The sequence below is a fragment of the Dipodomys spectabilis genome, unplaced genomic scaffold, assembly GCF_019054845.1.
Source record: "Dipodomys spectabilis isolate Male_0828 unplaced genomic scaffold, ASM1905484v1 ptg000075l, whole genome shotgun sequence".
Lineage (NCBI taxonomy): Eukaryota > Metazoa > Chordata > Mammalia > Rodentia > Heteromyidae > Dipodomys > Dipodomys spectabilis.
The window spans coordinates 12,048,844-12,069,128 of NW_024870752.1; the positions used below are offsets into that span (position 1 = coordinate 12,048,844).

Below are 20,285 nucleotides of genomic sequence, written 5' to 3' on the forward strand. Positions count from 1 at the left end.
CTATTTAATTAGATTGGTACCGTCTCTAGAACTATCCCCCTCCATCTCTTGCACATCCAAACATGTTTTGGCTTTCAAGTAATATTTATTCTCTTGTCCTTACCAAAGTAAAACAACCATCATTCCAAACCACCCCCAAAGTTTAGTGATTTGTTGTAATATAATTTTGGTTTTCTCTCTTGGATGTTTGATGCCAGTAGAGAATGGGTTTTCAGGGACCCAGGAACTCGGGCATCTCCAGCATCTGTCTCTCCGAGAGGGCAGAGGAGGTACAATGACTTGTCTTGTGTGGGGACCCAAACTCCAAAGTTAATATTCAGTTGCAGAAAGTTGCTCATGTGGTCCCAGAAGACACAAGAGGGGCTAGGAAATAGTCTTCCTCTGGGCAAAGACTCTCACTACAATTCTATCTAAAAAATGTCATTCCAGGTACTCACTTTTTCAGACTTCTAAAACTGAATAGCACTGCCCCGGACATTCAGAATCAAAATAAAATGAAGCTTCTTACCCTTCAGAACTAACCTTAAACTGGGAAAAGGATTATCCTTTCTATGCAACTATTCTAGGGTTCAGAGCAAGAGAGTTCTGTCATTATTAACGTATGCAATAATGAAAACAGAGGACAGTGAAAAAGGGAATAAACTAGTAACCAAACTAAAACTGAGAGGGGCTACAAGTTCATAGATAAGAATATATGAGATGCAGAGAATTTAAATGAAGTATCCAAATTCCCCTACTAATGGATGCCTAAACCTAATTAAAAAATCTCATCCTTTCCATCTTCCAATCCTAAACATTTCCCAATGTATCAAGAACATGACTGACTAGACAATGTCCAAGAATGTATGAACCCAGCTCCTTTTGTTGGTCGGTTGGCTGGTTAGTGGTGGGGCTGGTTGCTGTCCCTGAGCTCTTTTGTTCAAGGCTAGTGCTCCATCATTTTGAGCCACAGCACCACTTCCGGTTTTCTGGTGGTTAATTGGAGATAAGAGTCTCAAGGACTTTCTTTCCCAGGCTGGCTTTGAACTGCAATTCTCAGATCTCAGCCTCCTGAGTAGCTAGGATTAGAGGGGTGAGCTACCAGCACCTGGCCTAGCTCTTTTTGATATGTGTTTAGTTGAGTAGAACTTTCCAGTGTGGAATGTTTGTAGATAACAGCCAGCATTCGTCATGATAGCCATGGAACATACAGGCATCATTGCTTCATTGGGAAATTGTGTTGCTTATGTGGAATATTGTTCTTATGTGAACCCTAGATTCTCCCTGCCTTTAGTATAACCTCAGCTCAAATGCCTCCAAACCATCACCTTCACCTCATGTAATAGTATCTACCATGCTTAATTTGTTCTATTTGAAGTATCATGAAGTACCAGAAGTTTGAACAATGCTTTTTCTCAACATACGGTGCTCCTGACAGCCATAGCTGTAAATTCACTTAGCGTGTATTTCAAAACAAAAATTACTGTTTATTATTCTCAAATAGCCCAAGTGTGTTGGCCCAAATGGCTAAGTCAATATGATGTGTCAGCACTAGTTAGATGAGCATTGTGAGCTCTCACACAGAGGTATACAGATGTGGAGGTCAGGGACTTCTGCATGGGAGTGGCAATCTGGGCCTGTCTGGTAGACAAAGTGATATTTTCCTTCATGGAGATTTCTTTTTATAGAGATGTTCCCGACCTGAAAACTTTCACCTGCAGAAACTAACAGACTTTAATGTGTTCATCTCACATACACATTGACCTGGTGAGACTGGAACTCAGGCTATTTCTGAACATCCCAAATCTCTACCCTAGAAAAGTAGAAATCATGGAGACACGTGAGAATAAAATAAAGGAAGATGGTTTACTGATATTGTAGGGTTTGCTTTAATATCTCTATATTCCGCTGCCACAGCCTGGAGGTGTTTAGTGACTTCCATTTCTCGTCCTAATAATTACTCTGCTAAAGAGACCTTGGAGTGAAGGATCAGTATATCTATGCAATTTTGAAGCTACTCTTTCAAGAAAGTAATCTCATTTTAGACCAGAGTACATGCCACTACAATTTCTAGAGTAGACAAGTTTTAGGGTCTTGAACACCCCCCCCCCATCTGTACTACAAAAGTTTCCAAGAATATGTAGAAAGAGCTTAAAAACACTAATCAGTTTCCCCACATATAGATGTTGTGTGGCTGAACTGGAATTCCCTGGAGATTCTCAGATACACCTGCACCTGCAACCATTCACACAGCCATGGGCGCTAGATTGGAGGACTAATTTCTTAATGTGTAAATGAAATATTTTCTACAATCCTGGACTTCATTATTTTAGCTATCACTGTATTCTCACCTACATTTCCCCCAGAAAGCTACTAAGATATGGATTTATTTTCCATAGATATGTTTTAGACTATGCTGAAATAGCCAAGTTTCTACTAAATTTCCAAAAGTAAAATCCATTCCATGTAACTGGATTCAGATTTTCACCAAAAGCAAAAATAACTTGTGTGTATATTGAAAACAGCTGGGGAAAATGACTGTATTTGCTGCACCAACATCATCAGAATAATGGCATTCCAGTCAATTAGCTATCACTAATCTCTCAAATGTGTACAGCCAGAAGATCCCAGCTTAATCCTGTCCCGTCTGAATTCTAAATCCCAATGTATAGTCTTTGTTCTTGTCTTCTTCCACACAGATCCCAAAGGCTTTATCTGACTCTTCATTCGGTTAGATATTCATCAAAGATTAACTTGGCAGTACTGAGTTGGACATGAAGCATTCAAAGGCTCACGCCTGTAATCCTAACTACTTAGAAGAGCTGAGGATCACAGTCTGGCAGACAAACTCATGAGATTCTTATCTCCAACTAACCAGCAAAAAGCCAGAAATGTAAGCCTGGAAGTGTTGCTCAAGTGGTAGAGTGCCAGCCTTAAGCAGAAAGGCTAAGTAAGAATACATAACCCTGACTTCAAGCCCCTGTATGGGCACCAAAGTAAATAAGTATGTGCATGCATAATACATACATACATACATACATAGTTCAAAGGTGAATAAGGCATATATTTTATAACCAAAGATTTTATAACTTAATATGTAGAAAGGGGAAAGACATATGCTATCAGACTGTATTCCTATTGGGAGACAGATCACATTCACTTAGGTAGTACTCATTACCAACCTGTTGTATATACCTAAAGGAAGGTCAAGTACACAAGGACACAGTTCACAAGTACTGTGATTGTCAATCAGCCCTTAGGGAAGTTTGCAAATATTCCCTCAGAGATGTACAATGAGGCTGTTTTAGATGGGGTCATAAAAGGCTTCCTAGAGGAAGAGACAGAGTTGGACCATGAAACAATATGGACAGACAAAAGGACATTACAAGATCAACTCAGGCAAAGGTGGATAAACAGAGGCATATAAATAAGTAAGAACAGAATTCTGTGGGCCAAAGGAAGTTTAGTGGGAGATGAAGCTGAAGAAAGAAACAATAGAAAGAAGCAGACAGGACAGACGAAGGGATTTGAAATGTATCCAGTGAGTTCTGGGGAGTCTTTGGAGGGCTTTGAAAATGGCAGGGCTATGTATTTTTGGAAGTTTACTTTGGCACCATTGTAGACAGGAGATTTGCATACAGAGTGAAGGTGTGATTGAAATAGCCCAATGGAGAAAGTCGAGAATTGGAAGTTAGTTGATACGTGAACATTGATGCAAGACATTTCAGATGAAATTTATAGATCTAGGTGTACAAATGGGATGCAAGAGATAAACAAAGGAGCCGGCTTGGATTTAAAGCCCTGTGCGTGAATAGTAAATCATTTACCCTAGACAGAGCACGCCAAATTAAGATGCCTTTGGGTCCAGGGACAATGACTTGGTTTGAAGATGTGTTCAGATAGAACACTGATGAGAGAAGTCTGTATTTAGGACATGGTAGAATGATTTTTCCTAAATTCCTTGTACCTTCCTTCTCTAGTCTGAAAGGACCTTTGGTGAACTTTGCTGATGATAGAACTTTTTTCAAAGCCATCCCTGGAAATCTATTCAGTCTTAGCTGTCAGATTGAATTACCTCTTACCTGGTCCTGTGCTTGATTATTTCATCTCTAAACCCCTCCCTAAGGTTTCCAGGCTGGTGCCTCCCTGATTGCTTGTAGTTACATAGTTGAATAGACTTTTTCATGGGCTTTAGTCCTATGTCGTTCAGTAAAAAAGATCTTAAATCTGATTCCATAATCGTCCACTTTTGATCCAGGTGACCTGTGAAAATTAATTGTCACATCTAAGTAAACACCTGAGCATAATTTTGGTGGGTTTAAATGAGATGAGGTGTAGTACTTTTTAGCATCAATAAATGCTGAATGAATATTAAATTTACTCATTAACTTTGTAAATCAGAAATGCATTATTAAAGTGAGAAAGAAACTTAGATACTATCTCACCTAATTATATCAAGTGAAAACACAAGAACTGGGCTCCAGGGAATAAAAACAGCTTGGCCACAGTGATACTGCCTATAAGGCGATTCATGGATTCCATACCCTTGGGATTAACACTCTACCCTGCTCTCTCTGTTCTGGCTGAATTGGAAGAGTTTCTTGATCATCACATGTCACCATAATCTTATTGGGCTTCCTATGGGAGACTGGTAGATAAAAGTTCTATTAATCATTGGGTGCTACAGAGCGAACTGTCACCAACTTAGAGACTTCGAACAATCCATGTCTATTGTCTCAGAATACCTGTGAGTTAGAGGTCTCAGCACAGCTGAGCTGGCTCTGTGATTTGTGGTCTTACAAGGCTGAAATCAAGGGGTCAGCTGCTCTGAGCTCCTACCTGGAGGCTCAAATAGGAAAGAACTCACTTTTGAGTTCATGTAGGCTAACGCAGCAGCCCTGGCTTCATGGGCGTAGGACTGAGGTGCATGCTTTCTTGTGGTCAGCTGGAGACCACTCCTGGGAACTAGAGGCCCACTCAAAAATGGACACCACCCACCTTGTTACATCCTCCCATGACCATGATGTGGCAGCTGAATTCTTTCAAACACAGTCGAGAAGCATCCCTGCCGCTGGCCAATGGTATGTAGATAGCCATAGACCGTAATGACTGGAATGGCTTCCTGTCATTTTTACCACGGTCCATGGGTTAGAGGCAAGTGCAAATATGACTTAAGAGGAGAGATCGCACAGTGTGTGACACCCAGGAACAGAATCGGGGAAGGGGACACCTTACAATTCTGCCTTCTGGAGATACCACTAGAGATTTCAGTGTGACTGTCACAAGGCCTCCTCTGATTACAACTACACGTTCTGCAAACACTGTTCTCAGGAAAGCTAAGTCTGCAAGGATACTGATATGTGTGTATCTTTTGAATCTGCACATATCATATGCAACACGTGTATACAAAAATGGGTTTGTATGTATGTGCACTTAAGACATATAATCTCAACATATGTTCTCATCCTCTGTCTCCTCTCTCTCAGTATACACATACACACACACACACACACACACACACACACACACACACACACACACACACACACACACACACACACACAGGGCATGTGTCTCTCCACGTGTGTACCTTTGTTGAGTTTTAAAGGGGTCCTTTCTGAGAGTTGATCCAGAGACATTGCCTACCATTCTGGTAATTTCCAGAGTGCTCTTTCCTGAATTGTTGGTACACTCTGTGACATGAGTCATGCTGCCTCTTTATTAAAAATCCATCTTCTCCAGCTGAGGCAAAGCAAATATTTACCCATATCTAACTCAGGTCTCAGCCTTGGCAAATGTCTGTGCCTCCTCCATGGAGCCCGCCAACCCTCTGGGGATGGTGAAATGGGGGGAGACGGTCTGCCTTTCCTCAATACCCCCAGGACAGAATGGTTGGCAGGCCTTCTCCCCCTGCCTGGAGTGTGCCCTTCTCATCCCCATTTGAAGGGTCTCCTTGGAGCTCCACGTTTGCCAGGATGCAAGCTAATGCTCCTGTTCACACTCTTCCCATCCACTTCTTTCCTTTAAGATCTGTCATCTGTAAAACCCATCACTCATTCCACGCAGCCCTCCTCTTACATACTGGAATTCCCGCTACTCCTCAGCCAACCTGTGGCAAAGCCAGGCCTGTTACCCACCACCTATCAGCCCCTGCAGTACCCGCAACCTCCACCTTCCACCATCCCTTGTTATACTTCTAGTCATCAGAAGCAAATCAGAAAACCCAACTCTCACTCCCTTGCTGACCGTAGCAAGCATTAATCTATCCCCCTTTGATCCTTCTTTTGTTAACTAAATCTCAGTGTCCATTTTAGGCAAGTTATTGTGTTCTTTGTTACACGATTTTTTATTTCATAAAGGTGAGTGTTATTTCCCCAGTGAGATTATGAATCTCCTAAAGGCAACATTTATAATTTTCCTTTATTTTTTTCTTTCTCTCTTCCTCCTTCTTTTTCCTTTTCCTTATGATTAGTATTGGACTAAGGGGCTAGATGAATCTGTATTTAAATCTTGAGTCCACCTGTGGAAAAACTATGTTATGCATTTTTCTCATGCTTAAATGAGGATACTAACCACCCCATATTTGCAGCTACAGAGAGTCAGCAAAAGTAATGTATGTAAAGAAATGAGTGTACATTGGCATATAGCAAATATTCAAGTAATGAAAGATATAGCTCCTTTATCATACATTACAAACCATTTCTATTCAATCCAGAAAGGAAAAAAAAGCCAGATACCTTTTATAAGCCCCGTACTGTGTTCTGGTGGTAAAGGTCCAGAAATCAAATAATCTTGTTCACCTAGACTTTAAGAAATCTGCAATCTGGGTGACCAGAAGCTCTAAAGGGGACCTGAATAGTAACTGTCTCAAAACCTGATGAGAATCTACTCATAATGATCTCATTGCAAAATGAAATAAGACATGCTCTCAGTTCATAGTGGTTCCCCATTGTGTTCATCTGCATTTATGGTAAGAGAGACAAAGAGCTCAGGCTATTTCCTCCCATTTCTTCTACTCTGTCCCTCTCTATGTCATCATCCTATTAGCCTACCGGGCAAATGGGGCTGCCTCCGAGGTACGCGTGACCAACTAGTTGGTGCTGTCTTGATGAGTGGTGAAGATGAAGATGGATGCATTCTTGTTCACCTGTAGTTGGAGTGAGGACCACTCACCTTCAGCATCCTTCTCTTGATGCTTTCTACCTGCCCACCCACCCTACATGCACTTGTCATGCTGGTTAGAGATGAGGAAACATCTCATGATTCAAGTGCTTGCTGAACTCCAGGGACACACCCATACCATTGGGAATTTCAATGGTAATTCCTATCGGGGTAAAATTGCAAGTGGGAGGATTTCTTTTTCCATTTTCCCTTTTGTAAAATGCAGAATGCTTTGATTATTAAAATGAAATATTGCATTATGAAGGTCCCAAAGGACAGTGGCTGCCTTGTGGGAGAGCTGCTCGCTGAGCTGAGAAGTCCAGTGTTGGTTGTTGCAAAAGAGAAAGCAAATGCTTCAGAGGACCAGAGCACCATCAGGGACTGAAGCCACGGTTGCTCTTTCTCTGTGTGATTGTGTTTGGTTATGTGATGTTTCCCTGACTCCTGGACTAATTCTCTGTGCCAAGGATGTCAGTAGATGTTTTAAACTACCCATTACTCTACACTACCCTAGGCCTGTGGAAAATCAGACAGTGTCTCCAATGAGTTTAGAGGGAGAGGGAGAAGGCAAGGGAGAAGGAGGGGGTGGAGTGGAGAGAGAGAGAGAGAGAGACATCAAATCCTTGAATTCATAGGGCAGAAAAGAGCAAGAGGCAATTCTGCATCACAGCTCACTTAAATCTAACATAGTTCAGTGATGTCAAATTAGGTCCCAATAGCACACAGCCAGAAAATAGGAGAGCTCTGTGAATCTCAGTGTCCTGATGTAAGAATCTTCCCTCTCTCCATTTCCCAGAATCATCCATTTCTCTGTTAATTTCCCCTGTCTTAATCTCTAAAGGCTCTTATAACAAAAATACCATTGGTAGGTAGTTAATAAATATAATTTATTCCCTTAATAGATAAATTCATTTCTCATAATTTGGCAATGGGGCGGGGCGGGGGAGGTTGCAAAGTTAAGGATCAGAACACTGGAAGGTTTAGTATTGAGTGAGGGCTCACTTCCTGCTTCACAGCCAGTCATCTCTCCTCGTCTTCCATGGTGGGAGGGGCAAGGAAGATTTCTGGGGTCTTTTATAAAGGAATTAATTTTGGTTCTCATAACCTAATCTGTTCCCAAGGACCTCACCTTTAAACACTATTATAATGAGAATCAGGTTTCAATGCATGCATTGTAGGAGGACAAATATTCAGTTTATAACACCCTTTAATCTCCCATCCAACCAAATATTCACTGGTACTAACTAGCTTATTCTGGTGACTATCTGTGCTTTGGGGGCTGGAAGTCATTCGTTATTCCTGCCATCTCCTGGCTAGCACAGGAAACAGAGCAAAAGTCTTTTGGTCTAGCCCAGTTGGAAAGATCCAAGAAAATAGAGATGGCAGAAGAAATAGGAGACAAATGAGACCTCAGTGTGGGGTGTAGATCTGCTGATAATAGTTCCTTTTAGTAAACATGAGTTTAGGTGTGGGATTTTGCCATAGCTATGTAGCATAGATAATTGCTAGCTCTATCTAGCGATCAGACTGTATGGCTATTGATGGAATTTGCTAGGATATGTACAAAATCAGCAGTGAAGTAGCTTTCCCAAAAATGTGGACTGAATTTTACCTATTAGTTTGAAGTAAATACAGGGGTTGAAAAACCAAGGTCATTGTCTTAATGAGTAACTAAACAGAAGATTCCAGAAGGCAGGGTTGCCCATATGACCCGTGTTAGTCTCTTCTACTAGTTGATAACATGAAAATAAAAATGTGGAGTAAGATTAAGAGAGAATTTAGGGGTGCAATTCAGTAGGGTGTTGGGTTCAATCCCTAGCACATGCATACACACACACACACACACACACACACACACACACACAATGAGAATGACAGGCTAGGGATATGTTTCAAGTGGCAGAGTACCGGCCTAGCAAGTGTGAGGTCTTGAGTTCAAATCCCGGTACCACCACACACACAAAGTCATATACTAAGCTACAAGTAGGGTTCAAGTAGAAACCTGGGATCAATGCCCAATACCACCAAAAAAAATCAAAATAAAATTTAAAAAATTTAAATAGAGAATGGCAAATTGTACAATACAATTTGTTAGCATGGAGTAGATCCTCGTTGGAATAAATGAGTCATGAGACACATTTGAGGGAGAGCTGGGGAGACCCAATTGTACAATAGAGAAGACATTATATGCAGGTATTAGTGTTGATTTTTGTCAGTTAGAGACTATTACAAATATGCAGAGCTAGATTTTAGAGACACTACCTAAGCCTGCAGGAGAAAAATGTCAGAATGTCTAAAATCTCCCTTAAATACTACATAAAAAAAAGTCTACGTGGAAACATGGTACCAATTTTAAAATTCCAGGGATGGGCGACAACACTCATTATCCTTTACTAAGGTGACTATGATAAATCTAACGAAATGGAAAATTACAGCACTGGTTTGGCAGTGTACAACAATAGAGTGATTTATAAGACCTATTTAGGGATCATTGCCACATGCACAATGGCTATTAGGCATATTGTGAATGTGTCAGATTCATTTTAGTCCGTCCTTTTCATTGCCAAGCCAGAGCATTTGGGGAGCCGTTGCACGCAGAGTGTAAAGAATCTTCTTGTGTGGCATGATCTAGCTTAGAAGCACATGGTCTGAAACTCTGGGGACATCCATAGCTGGAAATTCTACGGGGCAGATTTTTGGAAGGGAAGACATTCAGCCCACTTGGTACTGATGTTCAGCCCCATGACAGCAAAGAGTAACAGCAGCATGGCAGGTAGGGTTCGTTAGGGAAGATGAAGTGGCTGGAAGGGAAGAAAGGGGAAAGAGACCTGGACAGGTCAGATCGGCCTTCAATCATGGCTGAAGCTGTGTGCCAAGTCACACAGAACTGAATCAAGGATAAAATGGGGGAAGGGCTGTCTGGCGTTTAAGTATAGTCAAAGAAGGAAGTTACTGATTGTGAAATGAATGACTAACAGCAGTGACAGCAGAAGGTTACACCCGGGGCAATGCATACTTTGGGACTGGACGGGAGGTAGTGGGGGATTGAGAATTGCTCCAAGGCCAGGACTTCCGAGAATGAGCCTGAGCCTGGGGGTAGGGGGGTAGGGAGGGGGACGGGGAAGGGGAGTGGGTGGAAGGGCACGCAGTCATGTGGGCCCTGAAGGCAGCATTGGGTTATGAGAGCAATTCAGATTCCCAATCCAGGATGTGTGATGTCCTCTGCGATCCTCTCTTCCTACTGCTGAGTCTTCCTCTAGCTCTCCCACAAGCCCCTGCTGGTCTATTCTACTTTCTTACATTGAGGTTGGACCTGTTCTTTGCATCTCCTATAGTTACACAGAGTCTGCTGTTCAGTATTTTTCTTTCTGAAGCTCACCGTTTTAACCAAACCATTGTGCTTTGTTTGCACGTTGAATTCTTCCAGGACCCTCTTTCCAACTCTCTCGCGCACGCACGCACGTGCATGCGCCATTATCTTATTTTTACTCAAGGCTTTCCTCACAATTTATTACCCCAATTCTGTTTGACAACTTTTTCTGCCCTGGTACCATCTGCCTAGTAGATGGATGGATGATTTATGTACAGATTATCACATACATATACACACACAAATGTACACACACAGCTTTGATGAATGTCATGTTGAAGTTGAGTTTCTGCGTGTACTAACCATGCTTGGGAAAATGCCTGGTGAGAAAGAGGAATGTGCTTCCACACTGGTGCATTTTGTTTTCCTTTGCAACCCCAGTGTCTTCCTCCTGATGGGAAGAGCAGCTAGCTCCAGTTCACCTTTCCCTGTTGTTGAATTTTCCTCTTCCTTTCCTTATGTCTCATCCTAGTTTGTTTGGGGTAATTTAGGTTCTGAGCCATTCTTCTCTTGTTAGAGTCTCTAATGTCTCTTCTAAATTGAAATTCTTCCTTCAGGGTGCCAAGAACTCTGATGCTTCTAAATTTACATCTGGGTAACAGATTTGCTACGAAGTTGGACTACTGGGGAACAAATTCAATTTTCAGAAATTCTACAAAGAGTTACATGCCTCCGGGTCTCATCCAATGAGTTCTTCACTCGGGACAGATGGTCTGCTTTAAGTTATAATCAGGAAGTTTCAGAAACATGACATAATGTTTATCTCTCCTAAGATTTTCCTTATTGGTTTGGCTTTTAAAAAACACTCCATGTGCCTGCCCCCCTCCCTCCCTCTCTCCTCCCCTCCCTCCCCCCTCCCTTCCCTTCTTTCCTGGCAGATTCTGGCAAAAATAATATCTAGAAAGGTTTTCACATTGTCTTTTATTGAAAGAACACACTTGCTTCTAACTATACAGATTAACTATCTTTTAACATCTTTAGAAAATAAAAACTCAGGGTTTAAAAAGCTTACAAAAGCCACTTGTGCTTTGCATTGAGCAATTGGAAAAGCTACAAAGTTTCTGAAAGGGAACAATGATAGAAAAACCCAAAGATGATCATTTTCATCCAGAATGGGGATGGAGATTGCCCTTTCTACCTGTCCAACCTCTGACATTTCGATACAAGCTCCAGCCGCAGAGGATCCTGAGCAGACTCTGAGAATGGCATTTAATAAGATGGGTCTGAAAACAGGATGGCTGTTCAGGAATTTAACAACAAGAAGTATCTGAAATGCAAATCAATTTGAAGCCATTCTCCTAAAAGTAGAAAAATGCCCTCCCCCAACCAAATGTGCCACTTCCTTTTGAGACAGTAGTAGTTATTTAAAGGAGATAATTCATGTTAGAATTTGTTCTATTGCTGAACATTCTTCCTGCAAAAGTAGCACTGTATTTTCCCCCTCCTGTCTTGAAATATATTGTGGCTATGATTTGTTCAGAGCTTCTTGTGACCATTGTAAGTGGCATATATCTTGCCACGCCTTGCTTTCATTCTTTAGGATCATTAAATGTTGTCCATGATCTTCAAAGTTCTGAGGGTAGAGGAGGACCAGGGAAAGAAATAAGCATGCTGATCCGTGAGTGTAAATCTTCCCCAAGGCTTAGCATGACTCACATGCTCTGCGACTTGAGTCACAGAATCAGCTACCACGTCTCCCAGAGCTATGTGTTCAAAGGCAGATGAGAGGCAGAAACTTCTACAGAATCCAGAAGGCTGTGTGGCTGAGACAGGCCCTAGCATGTTCACTTTTATGCTCCTGGAGTTCTACATCTCAGACTATTTTTTGTTCCCTAGGATAAAGCATTGCTAATATTTTCTACCTAAGGAATTGAATCTGCAAGTTAATTTGCAAAACAAAAAGGGAAAAAGAAATGACGCGCAATCCTAAGTAAAATGTTAATAAGAGGGTGTGGGGAAGAAGAATAAAAACAAAAGAGGAAGAACTTAGGGAATGGGAGAGTTCTCATTTAATGAAAATTAATGCATATTATAACTGCCTATACCCATTATTAGCTGTACATAAACAGTAGAAGGTGGCTGACTTAATACGAACATCTGGTAAAGACAGGGTTGCTGGAGAGAGGCCCATGAAATAGAGTGAGTCCACTTCCTTCATATTATCTCAGCCTTGAATACACACAGAGGCCTGGTTTTTTTTTCACATCTGTGGAACAGTGAAGTTTCTAAATTCCAAACGTATGAAGATAATGTACACTGTGCTTACAGAATCTGTGTTCGTGTTGGCAGTTGTAACCATTCCTCCCCACCCAGCACTGTGACTGTGGCTTAGGGGAAAGCACTAGCTCACCAACGGTGACGAATGGACCCCTTTGACAATCTGGAACGATTCTTCCCTACTTACAGAATAAAGAAATGCTTACATACTTGATGCTTTGGTCTGCAAACTAAATAGTGCAATTTCTACCCATTCTTTTCTTTTTTTTGGGTCCGGTCATGGGGCCTGAACTCTGGGCCTGGGAGCTGTCCCTCAGCTCTTCAGCTCAAGGCTAGCACTCTACCACTTGAGCCACAGCACCACTTCCTGCTTTTTTCTTATGTGGTGCTGAGGAATCAAACCCAGGGCCTCGACCATGCAAGGCAAGTGCTCTACCACTGAGCCACCTTCCCAGCCCCTCTACCCATTCTTTATGTGAATTAGAGTCTAGACAATGACTGACAATGCAAAAAAAAAATACAACAAATGGGTGTGAATCTGATTAAATACATGGTATGGCTGGATGGAAATATCATAATGAAACTTCTGTCCTACAACTATAAAAAACTACATATATATATATATATATATATATATATATATATATATATATATATATATATATATATATACAGGCAGATATAAATTGTGTGTGTGAGAGAGACAGAGAAAGTTGTAACTTTCTTAATATTCAAAGAGCAAAAATATACATTACAGCCACCATTCATTGGGATACTAAGGAAGGATGGCTAACACAGGAGAAATTCGAATCTTGGCTCATCTGATACCTATGGTTCATTTCCATGAGGGTAAGAGAAGACCTTTCAGCTGTGAGGAGGAGACTCTGGACGGTGAGTATGGAGAAGAGCATGTGGGTTCTGACTTCATGAGACAGTTACAAAAGACAAGAACACACTTTGAAGAAGAAGGAGGGGGTGAAACAAACAGGGCTGGGGTCACCACCACCCCTCCAATTTGGGGCAGAAAATGGTGAAATAAGGAGACTGGCTCTAGCCAGCGCCATCTTGGCAACGCGGTGGATGAATTGGGTTTAACTGGCTCCATCTTGTCTTCTTGGTGGATGAAGGTAAAGCCCCTTCCCCCCAGGTGATGGGTATGCCTGAATTTCTTGAGGCAGGGACTTGGACAATAGGTTACTGGACCTCACAATCCTGTGCCATGAACTCGCGAGACTCTGCAGCTCCTTGTGACCCTGCCCCTTGACCATGACCCTATTTAGGCCCCAGCTGCCTCCCTCAGGTGCCATTTGTTCCAAGCCTCATGTCTCCTTTCTCTCCTCAGGCCACGGTGCATCTCACTTCGGCTCACTAGTGAAGTTGATCCAGTTTATTGGGATTGTTTTTCTGCTCTTCCTTTGCTTTACTACCCTCATGGCTCAGTTTTCTAACAGTGTTAGGCTGCAAGGCTGCAAGTTTTCTGGGGACATGTGTCTTCAGGCAGCCACTAGCTTTCTAATAAAGACTCCTGATTGGACCTCTCAAAATGTGGCTTCTCTGTATCTCACAATTAAATTCCCATATAACAATGGGAGAGAGCTAGAAATGACAGTTGAGTCAGGCACAGATCAGAGGTAGGTTCCACTTAAATCTCCAGTGTCTAGGTTTGACCTTGAGAAGCGTAGGCACTTGCATAACGGAGGACAAACAGTTGAGGTATAGCATCAGCAGCAACTTACTATGTAAGAGGGAAAGATGGCAGAGCAGATTCGATTCCTGAAGCGATGCGTTCCTTTGTTCCAGTGTCCAGTTGAGAACCTGGGAGAAACTTTCAGAAGAAGCTGGAATCTTGTTACATCACTAGAAAATGTTCTGAGCAGAGAGACAGCTTTATGTCTCTTCGCTGAGGGAATAGAGCCCATGGAACCTGAAGAGGAAAAATCTCTTGATTCATGTTCTGTTCTTTGAATTTGGCCAGACCCAAAGAACTATAAATCAGTCTATGATTACATGTCGTTCTACATTTGTCCACAAGGAAACCCTAATGGATGCTGTAGACATGGTGACGCTGATGGGTGTGGCTTCATCAACTGCGGCAAATGTATCACTGGGGTGAGGTGGGGTGTTGGCTGTAGGGGAAGTGTGTGTGTGTGTGTGTGTGTGTGTGTGTGTGTGTGTGTGTGTGTGTGTGGTGGGGGGTGGGAGGGGGCAGAAAGCAGCTGGGCTATCTCTGTCCCATCTGCTGTGAACCTAAAAGTGCTCTGAAAAATGAGGACTATACAAAACAAAGATCTTTGGCCACACAGATGAAGAGGCAGCATCACAGAAAATATGGGTCCCACATGCCTTGCTTCTGTGGAAATTTTCAAGGTATTTATGCGAAGATATATCTGATTATTTTCAGAGTTAGTGAATGTTCTTCCTAGAGTCTGATGAAATCCCAAATGATATTCTGTGATAATTACTATTAATAAAAACATCAAGAGGTATTGTACTCACAAACTGACATGTTGAATTGAAACCCTTTAGTATAACTACTTAAGACAATAAAAAAAATGAAAGGTAACTGCAAAAATAATAATCTATTTTTTGTGTGAATACATGTTGACCCATATGCATTAATATATTAATCTACTAATACTACGCAATACAGAGAGAGAGAGAGAGAGAGAGAGAGAATATTCCTCAGTTAAAAATAAGTTGAAAGTGCCTAGACAAAAGCCAAAACTCCACCCCAACTGTGAACTTGGGGACTTTCCACACAATATGCCGGCTGTGTGAGTATCTTCTGTGCAACATGCCTACGCTGAAACCAAGATCCACTGTCACGGAGACTGTTTATCTTAGAGAGGCAAAGCTTGGCCAGTGAACTGTGTGGGTGGAAAAGCAAGGGGAGAGAAAGTGGTAGGACAAGATTCCTCCCTGGCAGGCATGAAGGGAAGGTAATACTGTGCTTCCTAAGGTACTTTCTCATCAGTGATTAAAGGGTGTGTTTGGGCCTCAGTCCTATGTTGAGTGCCTTGTCTTAAGTGAAGTCTTCCTGGCGATAAATCCATTTGCCTTCTGGTATCTGTACATGCTTAGTAAATATTTAATGTCAACTCTGCATTGCCCTTGGGTTTACTAAGTCATTCTCTGCTTTCTCAGAGAGCAGCCATGATACCTTCCCTAGAAAGGAGGCCCGACCTTCCCAGCTACAGTTTCCCAGGGAGCTTTGTGGGCATGAGTCCAAGCTGACTGTGGGCCCACGTGCATCATGGGTACACTTAACACCTTACAGCTCAAGTGCCCGGCCTCCTTTGTTCACCTACTCCTCACAGCAACTGGTAGTTCTTATTATCCCCTGCATTTTAGAGGAGGATGGAGTTTAGAAATCAGTTGCCCAAAGACAAGCAAGTGGAGATGAGGACCTTCAGGTTCTTCACTTGTGTGTGCTTTAGTCATGTACAGACAGCTCAATCTTCAACCCTGTACAAGACATAACTCATCTCCATTGGTCCACACCCTTGAAAGTCATTTCTGAAGAAAAAGGATGCTTTTTTCCCCTCCTGTCTCTGCAGGGGAGTCGTTCTCCCAGAAGTGATTTTAGAAAATCCATAGAAAACAAAAACAGCACAAAGGAGGAAAAAAAATAACAACAACCAAAAAAAAATCCTTTTGTCTTGTATGTAGGTTTATCTGTGTGGAGGAGGGTATAAGGAGAGCACAGAAATGGTGGGACAAAGGGTGAACTCATTAGTCACTATATTGAAAATGAACTATACAGCTTGTGGGGGGTGTTCGGGAGGGAAAAAGTGGGAGAGAGCAAAGGGAAGGGTGACACTTCAAAAAGAAATGTACTCATTACCTGACTTATATAATTGTATCCCTTCTGTACATCACCTATACAACAGCAATTTTAATAAAGGAAAAAAAAAAAAGAAAAGAAAATCCATTGAAATGATTGGCCTGAAATACATCTCTCTCTGACCTACCAGCCCACCATGATGGCAGCCTGGGCTAATGATTTAGAGTAGATTTTCCTCTGCCTTGTACTTTGGAGCTGGGTAGTTGCCCACTGTAACACATAACTTTTCCAATTCACCACAATCAGCCCTCCTATCCTCATCACTGGCAGGGGCACAGGGTGTAGAATGGAAGGAATCAGCAAGGCTTTTTACTTACCCAGCATACATTTGTGGTAAGTGGATCTGCCCAGAAGTACCATTTGTTCTTTGGAGTTATTCATGCTGCGATGCCTTCTTACTTTTTGGAGTTGAAAGACTGAATTTAACAAGATGAGTGGTGTGAACCGAGAGGCTGCATGAAGCAGGAGCAAGATTAGCTATTTCTCAATTGGCAAATACATTCTAACCAATTTCTAGACCTACAGGCTCTGGCTGCAATCCACATGATCTCTTCAGGATGCCCTGAGACTTGAAAACTTTTCCAAAAAAAAAAAAAAAACATGTATTTTACAAAGCCCAGTATGAGTGAATTTTCAGAAAGTTAAAGTTTGTAGTAGTTAGACCAGCCTTAAATACAGTCTGTCAAATGCTTAGCTGAATTGTGACTACCTTGTCTGTACCTCTAACTCTGCTCCCAGGGGTAACGACCATCAGTAGACTTAATTTGCATTACAAAACTACAAATTACTAACTATAGTCCAAGAAGGCCAATTTGACTATGGAGCTAAGCAGAGTCTTCAAGTTACTTCTCTGTAGGACTGGAGAAGAATTCTTTTTTTTTTCTTCTTTGGACCACTGACAACCAATTCTTAGCTTATCCTTACTGGAACATTAACTCTTCAGTTAGATTTTTGGCTAAAATAAGTAGATTGTTTCTCCTTTAAACTGTTACAAGAACTATAAAGCTTTTTTAAAACCACTATTTGTTTGTTTGTTTGTTTAAAAAAAAAGCATCACCCCTCAATAAATAGGAGCAAGTGTGGATTTGGGAGACCTGAGGGAGAGCAATGGAAGGGGTCACAGTGAGCAAGATGCATTATAGTCATAATTTGATATGCTTAATTAAATCCCTCTGTACAGCCACTCAAAGATATGTTTTAAAAATTTGGAAAAAAGATAATGACTGGGAACTGAAGCATGTTAATTTTGTGAGTTGGAAAGCAGACAGAGGAATGACCATTGACTTGGCTAGTAGCAGGTTAAGTAAAGAAGAAATCTGAAAAGTAAGAACAGTGTTACCAGATGCTTCTTGAAGTGGAGGTGAATAAGGTTGAAAACAATTGGTTAGAAAGTATGTTTAAGAGATATAAACCCTAAATTCCCTCATCTGCTCTGTACTACCCATGACTGTATTCTCTGCCTTCTTCCCAAAGGAGTAAAAGTTTATTTCTTGGAGTGGGTCAATAAGGCATCTGACATAGGGAGACACCCAATGATACATTTCCACATTCTCAGTGGGCTATGATTGCCAAGCTGGTATTTGATATCCAACCTCACCAAGACATTGTCAGTCAGATCCAAAATTTTTTCCATCACACCATTGCTCAAGAGGCCACTGGAGGAGAGTCTCTAAAACAAGGGAGTACATCAATTGTTAAAAAAAAATCATTGGATCCAGGAAACAAGTAATCAAACCCATAAATCAGCCACGAGAATCCTCAAAAATGATGAGGAAGGGAGTTCCCAGGACAACACCTCAGCACTAAATCACAATAACATTAACTCTAGATTGGAGCCCAAAGGCAGAAGGGTCTGGAGGAAAAGCTCAAAGAAAAAGAAGAATCAATAGCAACTCTAATTGTGCATGTGTGCATGTGTGTTACAGAGATATTTACATGTATGGCAAAAATGCATGTAGAATAATTAGTAATTGGTACATAGAAAACTAAGCAACCACCCTTTAGGTTTTTGACTGAAAGGAAATAATTTGGAAGAAAACAAGAGAAGAGGTGAATCTGTTCAAAAAGAAATGTACTCATTACTTGACTTATGTAACTGAAACCCCTCTACACATCACCTTTACAATAAGAAATAAATAAATTTTTAAAAAGAAATAATTACTAGCCCTAAAGACGTAATAATGTAACGTACTGAGAGTAATGTAATAATAATTCACTACCTGGTTGGCTATGAACAGTAATTTCCAGCTTAAGAATAATGCGAATCAGTGTGCACCAATCCCAACAAACATTCCAATATACTTGTGTAGGAAGAATCTGCATGCATGGTGTGTGTGTGTGTGTGTGTGTGTGTGTGTGTGTGTGTGTGTGTGTGTGTGTGTGTGTGTGTGTTTCTGGGAAAGGGAAGAGGAAAAGAGGCCCCCAAACCTAAGTTCTTTTCTTCTATATAGAATTGAAATTTATGAAGAAACAGAATGAACAGGTTATTAGCATACAATACAAAGCAATAGTTACAATTCAAGGTCGTTGCCAGGAGGTGAGAAGAAACTGAGATACTAAGTGAGCCTTATAGAATACTTTTCATTTTTAAGCCATAAATATATGTAATTTTGACTTAAAATGTAAATACGCAATAAGAAAGAAAATAATTACCTTTGGGGGAAGCAGCAAATAAGTTGTTATGGTTTCCATGCAAATCACAAAAAGTCATGTTTGGAAACTTAATCTCTAATGTGATAACACTGAGAATTAGGTAAGACCTTTTAAGATGTAATTAGGTCATTCAGACTCTGGTCTTATGAGTAGGTTAATGTCCTTTTTCTGACTATTTTCACCAGATAGGTTATCTCAAAGGTAGGTTCCTGAGGAAATGAGTTTAGTTCTCTTCCCTACTCACTCCTTCTCCATCTTTGTGTGCATGTGTGTGTGCTCCTTCTTATCCTTCTACCTTCTACCATGAGTTAATGCAGTAAAAAAGCTGTCACCTGGAGCTGCGTGAGGGGCATGTCATGGTCTCCGGGTCTCCCGACAGCTCTACTACAAAGATGGTCAACGTACCCAAAACCAGAAGGACTTTCTGTAAGAAATGTGGCAAGCATCAGCTTCACAAAGTGACCCAGTACAAGAAGGGTAAAGATTCTCTGTATGCCCAAGGGAAGAGGTACTACGATCGGAAGCAAAGCAGCTATGGTGGGCAGACCAAGCCAATATTCCGAAAGAAGGCTAAAACCACCAAGAAGATTGTGCTGAGGCTTGAATGTGTTGAGCCTAACTGCAGATCCAAGAGGATGCTGGCCATTAAGAGATGCAAGCATTTTGAACTGGGAGGAGATAAGAAGAGAAAGGGACAAGTGATCCAGTTCTAAACTTTGGGGGGAGGAGGGTGGTGGGGTCTTAATTTTGAGGGGACGATCTTGAAGCTATAAGATTACCTGATGGAAAACTAATAAATCTCAGAAAATACCCCCCCCCCAAAAAGAGCTGTCACCTGATGAAATCTCTCAATTTTGAACTTCCCAGCTTCCATCACTGTGAGAAATCAATCTCAGCTGGATGCCAGTGGCTCATACCTGTAACCCTCACTACTCATGAAGCTAAGATCTGGAGGACAGAGAATGAAAGCTAGCTGGGGCAGACAAATCCACGCGAATCTATCTCCAGCAAAATAAAAAATGGAACTGAAGATGTGTAGGAAAACACCTGCTCAGAGTAGTA

At 41.5% G+C, this 20,285-nt stretch overlaps 1 protein-coding gene across 1 annotated transcript; it reads left to right on the top strand.

The window, feature by feature from the left end:
* Positions 1-5,893: 5,893 nt before the first annotated feature.
* On the top strand, positions 5,894-19,954 carry LOC122110159 (60S ribosomal protein L36a-like). Its single transcript, XM_042682658.1, has 3 exons — positions 5,894-5,898; positions 17,864-17,869; positions 19,603-19,954. Exon 3 carries the CDS (start codon positions 19,616-19,618, stop codon positions 19,934-19,936), a length of 321 nt encoding a protein of 106 aa, XP_042538592.1. The 5' UTR covers positions 5,894-5,898; positions 17,864-17,869; positions 19,603-19,615; the 3' UTR covers positions 19,937-19,954.
* Positions 19,955-20,285: the final 331 nt, after the last annotated feature.

Bases quoted from the DNA above. Each gene is read 5' to 3' on its own strand.
- LOC122110159 (XM_042682658.1), top strand. From the start codon at position 19,616: ATGGTCAACGTACCCAAAACCAGAAGGACTTTCTGTAAGAAATGTGGC.